At 24.6% G+C, this 9,612-nt stretch overlaps 1 protein-coding gene across 1 annotated transcript; it reads right to left on the bottom strand.

Annotated features, from left to right (window-relative positions):
- Positions 1 to 490: 490 nt before the first annotated feature.
- On the bottom strand, positions 491 to 8,291 carry LOC126851923 (G-protein coupled receptor Mth-like). The gene is made up of 6 exons (XM_050596258.1): positions 7,989 to 8,291; positions 7,048 to 7,916; positions 5,826 to 5,904; positions 2,642 to 2,829; positions 2,331 to 2,496; positions 491 to 776 (listed from the first exon to the last, which is right to left on the bottom strand). Exons 1-6 carry the CDS (start codon positions 8,156 to 8,158, stop codon positions 491 to 493), a joined length of 1,758 nt encoding a protein of 585 aa, XP_050452215.1. The 5' UTR covers positions 8,159 to 8,291.
- Positions 8,292 to 9,612: the final 1,321 nt, after the last annotated feature.

Here is a 9,612-nt window from a genome sequence, read left to right as displayed (position 1 = left end):
TATTTAAGTTAAAATATATTGTGTTAATAAATAATATACTCAAAAGTTATATCACGCAAAAAAATTTTAAGACGAAATAAAGCATATCATTCATAAAACATATTTATTATTTATAAATGCCGGTAAAAATAATAAATGTTCTATTTTAAATAGAATGTTGTATCACTGTCTAATACAATTGAGAGCAATTCTGAAAATATATTTATTGTCATAATTGGTAAATTTATTCAATACAGAATAGAAAGAGTACGAATAAAGGAAGAAAAAGAAAATACTAACATTGTTTAATTTTTTATTAAATTAATATTAAAATTATTTAAGTTGCAAAGCAATTGATATCACATAGATATCACATGTTTTTTTAGATAAAAAAAGGCACATACATGAGGAAATATAATAAACAAGAAATGAACTTTTTTCACAATGGTTTGTTTTTCACAATGGTTTTTCCCGTATTTTTTTACAGAAGAATTATAACTGACATGATAGTTCAGTTTGTTAAAGTCTGTAGCATTCGTGTCGAGGTTTTGGGAACAGATTCACGGTTCTGACAAAATCGCTTTAATAGCAGTCGCATGATTGTCTTCCTACACACGAATATGATTAAGAAACCAATATCTTGTATAGTGTCCATCAAAAATTTACTATTTGCGATGTACAGCAATGAAGCAATATTCTCAACAGGAACTACCAAAAACGCTGATATTATTGTTATAATCCAATTTACGATCATTAAAATGAACAGCATGGTAAACAATTTCAGATATAGATTAAACCTACAAATGTAAAATGTATCTCTTTTATTTTTCTCAAAACCTTATATGATTTATTATTATAATATAATTGATTATTATGATTGATTATTATAATATATGAAAATTATAGTGAAACAAACATATTCTAATAAATAAATGATGCATCATATAAAAATAAGAATTTTTTTGAAAAAAATCACAATTATTTCATACTTTTAGTTATATAGGATAGGCTTAAATGTTCCAGTCAGACTTTGAGATTTTATAGAAAATTTAATTTTGTACAGAATGTTTTTTATATGGATAAAAAAAATGTTTCCTTAAAAAGTTAGCGTTGTGTCGTATCAGTTTGTTTGTTTTCAAACAAACCAAACCAAAATCTGAAATCACGATTATTTTATACACGATCTTTATAAATGTCACGAAAAATATGCGTTTTTTTAAACAAAAAGTACTGAAATAAGAATAGTAGAGAATTAAATTATCTTTTAAATAAGGTCAAAATGATTGTAGTATTTTCTATAAGTTTTGAGATAACCAGTTTCATATGTACAAAAAAGTATTTCTTAGCAAATGATGATAGAACTTTTTAAAAATACTCTACTGCTATTTGAGTTTAAAAATAAGAATTATTTTATTTGTATGAAATAAAAAAAAATTTTTTTAATGATTTTTATAAAAATTTATTAAATTTTATTTTATTTTTATTTTATTTTTGTTCTTCCTTTTATCTTCTTATGGCGATTAATTTGAACAACCGAAAAATAAATTGTTTTTAGTGAATTAATTTATACTATTAAAAAACTTGACCGCTAGACGAAAAAACAGTGTTTTGTATATTTGAAACAGGTTATCTTAAAACTTATAGAACGTACTACAATCATTTTTATTTTATTTGAAAGATAATTAAATTTTCTACAACTTGTATTTTGGTACTTTTTGTTAAAAAATGCACGATATTTGTAAAAATTATTTGAGAAGTTTTTGGACGCTAATTTTTTAAGGGAACATTTTTCGACTTATAATTATAGAAAACATTTTATTTAGAATTAAATTTTCTATAAAATCCTAAAGTTCGACCGGAATGGGTGAGCCCATTCTGTATACGGAGGAAAATAATGTAAATTTTATTAATATTATACATATAAAAATAAAATTTATTATATTATACATATAAAAATAAAATAAGTTAAATTTCAAGTTTAAAAAAAGAAAAATAAGTTGTTATTTATACTTATTTTTGAAAAGATCTTTTTAAAAAAGTAATTTTTTAATGTTAAAAGAATTAATAAAATTAAAGTAGTTATTTTGACTTTATATTCTCACTGTTTCTCTTTCTGAGAATGGTAGATATTTTTGAAAAAACATATTTGTGATTCAACAGCGGCAACATTTGTATAAGAGATAATTATGAAAGCACATATCCGCAAATAGAGAAGTCTAAAAATAATCAACTTCTTTTTGTATTGGAAATAACTAAAGGCGATTAAGTTTGTCATTTACAAATAAATATAGCAACATACACTTTAGTAATAAGATAAGTTATGCATTGTTATAAGTTAATAATGTACGAACCATCTCTTGTTATCATTATAAGATCGGCTCTCTGAATTTCCTAGATGACGAGCTGTAGCTTTCTCGTAACGCGTGATCTTTAATGCCGTAGAGATGAATAAAGAAATACTATTAATAAAGCAGATACTTATTGGCCAGAGATAATAAAACTGATACGCCACAGAATCTGAAAAAAAATGATCTTCTCATATTACAACATATATTACAAGTATAAAAAAATATACTTTAACTTTTTACATAAAATCTCAGATGGGTTAGACATAATTAAATGTGTCTTTAATAAAACTATGTCAACAATGACATACACTTACCACCAAACCAACACCAATCGGTGTCAAATTGCGGTCGGATCATATAATTTGGCATGCTGTTGTTTGGAATAAGTTCTATGATAATACAGATAATAGTGAGAATCAAGGAACCGCCCCAAACACAGATAGAATACATCAATTTCTTTGTCTCTTGTTGTTTCACATTTCTTTGTAACGAGCGAATTTTTCTGTGCAGTGAACACTTATTTATGCAATAATATATAGAAAAAATTGAGATGTAAATGCACATTAAAATATATGCTTTTAGTCAAAGTTTTTGAAAAATCTGTCTTGTCAACTATGAAAAATAATTTACACATTGTACAACGTTTAAATACAGATAAACGATGATACAATAATATATATAAAACAAATATTCACATATATCAATATTTAACTAATATGATATATATTTTTATTTAAGAAAACATTTAATTGAAACGATTAGAAAACAATTTTTGTTATAGAATTTGAATATCTTGTATTGTTAACAGGTAAAAAAAAGCTATAAAAAGCTATATTAAAACTTAAGCAACGCTGAAAATTCTGTATGGATGAAATTCTTAAGTCGTCTTACTGCTTAAGATTTTTTATGTGCCACGGTCCTAATACATTACAAAAAAAAGTTAAAATTAAACTTTCTTCTATAGAAAAGGTAATTTTTAAATAATTACAACTTTGTCGCATATAGTCGGATTAGGATCATTTAAAAGGCGTTAAAGTTTAAAGTTTTTAGTTTCAAAATCTTTTAGTCTAGAGTTCAATTCTTTGTATTTGTTACAAAATTACATTATGAAAAATCAACATCCGTCGATTGATCAATTTTCAAGAATTTGTCAAAGAATGCTGGAGAAAAAAAAATTGTAGTACAATTTTGTTAATTAGATTTTAAATAGCAGAGTTTTATCTTTAATTTGTTTTTTTAATGAATGTACTATGATTTTTTTTTGCCGAGTCATTCATTATCAAAGTAAAATCAATCTGTTGATTTTAAGCGTTTACTAGTGAAAAAATTATCATATAATGATCATTAAAAAAGTAATTTTTAGAGAAAAGTCAGCACTTCAAAATGCACTAGTTGCTTTTTCAATCAATATGCATTGTTAAAGTAAGTTAAATCTTTACTTTAAAATCAAATAAAAATTGCATTTGCATCCTTCTTCATTTAAATCAATGCAAATTAATGAAAAAAATGGTAACATTTTTATGAATTTTACAAGATTTACAAATAAAAAATTATTCGTGCAAAAGGCTGAAGCAATTAGTGCATTTTAAAATGCCGAGTCAAAGTGACGAAGTTGCAGTCACTTGAAAATTTTCTATTGAAGTAGGAAAGTAGTTTTTTAAGAAAGTAATTCTTTGTATAGCATATTATATTGTAAATTATATTTTCCAATTTAGTAGATTTTATAAATAATTCAAAACTTTGTGTTAATAATACTTTTATATTATTTTGCTTTTAATTATGAAATGCAATCTTATAAAACAAAAATTAATTTCTATTTTGGAAAAAGAAAGTCACAGAAATCTCCAACATATAAAATGTATACATTTCAGATTAGATCTTTTTATACTATCAATAATTAACACGACATTATTATAAAATATTGATTCGGATCATAGGTATATATATATATATATATATATATATATATATATATATATATATATATATATACAGGATCCAGCCGAATACATGTACAAACGGACACAAGATGATTTCTTATGAAAAAAAAGGAATGGAATAAAATTTTTTTATCTGAAGCTTTGTTTTCGAGAAAATTGAGTTTAAATATTCATTCCATTTAAATTTTCGATAAAATATCATTTTCCGTGCTATATATAACACTTGTTCTGATTGTATCAACAATATTTCAAAATTATAGGATTCAAGAAAGAACAAAAAGACATTTTAGCAAGAAAAATTTATTGTTATTAATTATTCTTATCAGAACTGTTGAAATGTACTCTCTGTTCATATAATTCATCACTTTGATAGCTGAATAGAAACTAATTGCTCACATAAAAAACACGTAGAAATCGCAAAGCATTGTTTACAATCAGAACAAGTGTTATACGTTTCTCGCACGGAAAATGATATCTTACCGAAAATTGAATTTAAACCGAATGAATATTTAAACTCAATTTTCTTGAAAATAAAGTTTCAAATGAAAAAATTTTATTTTATTTCTTTTTCTTATTTTTTTTTTCATAAGGAATCGCCTTGTGCCCATTTGTACGTGTTATTCGGCCGAATTCTGTATATATATATACAGGGTGTCCTACATCCCTTTTCTTTCAAAAACTGAATATTTTAGAGAAAAACGTTTTGAACAAAAATTGTATGGTTTTGAGGGGAATATAAGATAGTGTCATTGGTTTGATCTTGGATGGCATCATTAAGATCAAGTCGAGAACACCTTTAATTTCCTAAATGGAATCCCCTATTTTTTATTTTATATTCTTATAACTTATGTTGAGAGCTTTCCAAAACACTAAATAATAAAGTATTTTTTCATTAAGAATTTTTTGAGTTATTTTGTATTTTAATCTGACATATTTTAGTATAAAATATAAAATATCTTGAAAATTATTTAGTGTTCTATAATTGTATCGTAATACTTTTATGTACAGAATAATAAGACGAATCAAATAGTGTACAGAAAATAATTGTTTTTAAAAAAAAGTATGCAATTATTTGCAATATATTTTTTTATAACAGTTATTTACTTTTTCTTTACATCGTTTGATTGATCTTATTATTCTGTACATAAAAGTATTACGATACAATTATCTTAGTTTTTAAAAGAAAAGAGGTGTACGGGTGGTCTAGGACACCTTGTATATACATATATACAGGGTGTCCCAAAAATTTTGACACACCCGAAGTATGAAGGTAGATTGGGCCAAACAGAGTCGAAAAGTCCTGTACCATTTTCCTTTAAAAACGCTTCAGAAAGAAGTAATTATTGAGTAAAGTCTGGCTAATCAGTGCCGATCTTCGTGATATTCGTTTTACTTTTACATTGTGTATGCGTTGTAGATATAAATTGAAATATATGTTCATGCAGATGAATATAGTTTATCGTATCCTGTCCGGTTGTATAATATGAATCACGATCTTATAAAAATTAATTCATATTATAAATAAAGTATAACGTGAAAAATATACTTAGTAATTTACCTAAATGTGCACCACATATTAAAACTCATTACATTTAACCAGAAGGCGTTTGCCAAAGAACAGAAATACATGACAAGACCTGTAACAATGAAATAAACAACTTATCGAGTAAAGATTGTACTTAAGAAATATAATAGATAAATACCACTACATCTGTCTCCAAAATATTCATTTACTTTAACAAATTTTCGAAATACTAAAAATTTATAACAAAATACAATATGCATAATTAATAAATACATGTTACTATTAAATTGTATAATGTTTTGATTTAAGAAAGACGTAACTCTTCAAAATTTTAATAGCACGAACAAAAAGATATTTATTTAAATTTAAATTGTATGATTGTAAAGTGCACATAAAATTTTAATTCTGATTACTATTAATCCTTGTGCGTTTAAAGCTTTAACAAATTGTACATTTAAGTTTTATTGATAGAAAGTAATTAAGTAATATACACAAAAAAGTCACATTTTATACAAACGGAAAAAACAAATAAGAATCAAGGCGCAGATATGAATTTATTAAATTTTAGTAATAAGTGTGTGTTAAAAATGTACTTTTTGATCTATTTTTTGCTCCATTTTTAGCATAAATAAAAATATATAAAGATTACATTGGAACTTTAAAACTTGACACAATATTTATTGTAGTCAAATTCTAAATTATGATCAATCAATTATAAACCAAACTTTTTCCAAAACATTTTATTCGCTCAAAATATTTCCAATGTACATTCAAATCATTTTTCTACATAGTTTCCACTAACATTAAGCATTTTTGTCAACGGATTGGAAATTTTTTTATTCTCGTGTAATAAAAAATATTAGGATATGTAGGATATATAGAAAAATGACTTGAGTATGCGTTGGAAATATTTTGATCAAATAAAATGTTTTGAAAAAAGTTTAATTTATATTTGACTGCTCCTTATAATTTAATATTTGACTAAAACAATAAATATTGTATATATCCATTTTTTAAATTCCAATGTAATCTTTATATATCTTTATCTATGTTGAAGATGGATAAAAAAACGATCCAAAAAATACATTTTTAAAAAATACAGTTATTATTAAAATTAATAATTATAAATTTTTGCATCAATATTTGCGCCTTGCCATTTCTGCCATTTAATTTTTTAGTTTCAGCTTATTGCTGTTATTATCAAGTTTTATACATTGCATTGATTGCATTATTAAGTGATTTGGCTATACTGTACCTTCTACAATACAGAAATATATTTGATTTATTATTTCAGTTCTAATTATAATTTCGGTCATGTATTGGATTAATAACATACTGCTGTATCTGTGCAGTATGAAACTATGTATGCTATTAAGTTCTGGAAATATAGAGTATACCAAAAATATTATTAGCATACACAGAATAGACATTATGCGGCAAATCCAATATATAGTCAAATGTTTATAAAAAAATTCCTTGGCATAATTCCTCCCATTTAATCTATCGATCACCATCTCTTCGCAAGTAATCACTATAAAATGACTATGATTTGCGACAGCCAGACAATACGATGTTGAGTCCATGAGTACTCCGAAAATAGGAAGATACAAAATCCCGTTTGCGAAAATTATAAACTTCTGCCGGTCATCTTGAGAGTTTGGATTTATTGAGACATATTGATTTTCTTGGCACTGATTTCGAACGATCAATTGAAAAAATTCGTCCACTCTTTTACTTTCATTGTTCAAATCATTATATATATTATACATTTCAGATATATCATATATTTCAGATATATCATACATTCCATACATATCTAACGTATTATTATTCACTTTCGGAAAAATGTATTTATCTGTATGTGTTCCACTAATGCAACTCCCGTTAATTAAGTGATTGCCAAGAGGACAACAGAGCTGAATGCAAGTAATATTGTCGCACTTCTCGTGTGAAATAGAATTTTTATTGTCATTTTCTTTTTCATTATTAGAATTACTGTCATTGTCGATCTTTGTAAAATTTGCTCCAAGCTTCATTGACATTTTATTAGCTTCCTCAGAATATTTTACGAAACGCGTAGAAACTCTATACTGCATTAAGTCATCATCTTCGCTATCGTTATTTCTGGAATTAGAACGGAACATATTATATGGAATATTATCGTTGTTCTTGAAGAAATTTTCGCTGAAATAATACCGTATGAATTCTGTCTCGTTATTATGCTTTCTTATAAAGTTTACGTGAAGCTTATATTTCGCCATCGAGTTGTTGTTCTGCTTGTCATTCGTGAAATTCTGCAGAGATTCCGAAGATAAAACAAAAATCAAAAATGCATAATACCAAAGTTTGAGATTTTCACCACACATCTCAACAATTTGCGGAATTAATTTAGTTTATTTTTTCAAAAGTTTTTTAATTTGATATTTTATAATTATAATAAATTTTCGAAAATGATAATACGCATAATATTGTTTGTTTATTTGATGATGACAACGACACTCTTTTCGCAACAAAAAAACATAATCTACTGCTCATGAATACACAACAGGAAAATACATGTACTGGCGCAAATGATAAGAGTTGCCAACTATAAATTATCAATAATGTTGAGGAAGTAATTTATCTGCTACGAGATTGTATATACAATGCATTACAAAAAAAAAGCTTTATTAATAAACTTCTATAGACAATGAATCACTCTTACGATATCATAAAAGGCGCTTAAAAAAATGTTTTAATAATCTTTGCATTTTAAGAATCTTTATATTTTTGAGAGTATTATGTTATCTAGGAACAGGTTTTTAAATAATATAGTATAAATAAATTTAAGCTTCTTTTAGATAAGTTTTGAAACTACTGATATAATTTTTAATATTTATAAATAAATTAAAATATTTTGTGTTATATTCTATTTTCAGATTACAGATATAAAAAAAAACATTTATGAAAAATAAGAAGTGTTTTACTTTTTGATAACGTTTAAACAATATTTGAACAATATATTTACTTTAAGAATCTAATAACAGCATACTATATTAAATTTTCAATGTTTAATCAAAATATTCTCTATGTAAATATAAATAAAAAAATCAGCGGAATTTTCTCAGAGATTATCAAGTAAATTGCGTATTGCGTATTTATTACACGACAAATGCATATAATTTATTTACATAATAATTTTGCATGCAAGAATAATTACACTGCACTGAAGATATGTCTATCTCAACAGTGTTATGAGACTTTGATACGAAGATAGCTCGAGAATATACAACTCTTAATAAATAAATTATGATTATGCAAATAAATTATGCATGTGTCGTAATAAATACGCAATACGCAATGTAGTTGATAATGTTAAAAATTTCTCTAGTTTTTTTATTTTTATATAGAGGATATTTTGATATTTTAAACATTGATTAGATCAGACGTTTGTTTTGTAACATTAAAATTGGATCAATGCGAATGAATGAAACAGCATTTTCAATATCTTTATAAAATGTATTTTTTTACTTTAATTATAAACTTTAATAAACTGTTATTTAATTCATAAAGTGAATATTGTCCAAATATTGTCTAAACTAATAAGAAATTAAATGTTTTTTTATTTTTCACGAATGTTTTCTTTATGCTGTGTGATCTATTATTGAAAATAAAATATAACAATAAAGTATTCTAATTCATTTCTAAATATTAAAAATTATAACAGTAATTTTAAAATTTATCAGAAAAAAATCTTGAATTTATTTATATAAATTATTTCTTAACTATTATAAGACATTGAATTGTCAAGCTATATGAATTTTAAAATATGCAATCTCCA

This window comes from Cataglyphis hispanica, chromosome 9, assembly GCF_021464435.1.
Source record: "Cataglyphis hispanica isolate Lineage 1 chromosome 9, ULB_Chis1_1.0, whole genome shotgun sequence".
In the NCBI taxonomy this organism is placed as follows: Eukaryota; Metazoa; Arthropoda; class Insecta; order Hymenoptera; family Formicidae; genus Cataglyphis; species Cataglyphis hispanica.
Note: the sequence above shows the minus strand (reverse complement) of the source record. Positions and strands in the feature narration are given on the sequence as shown.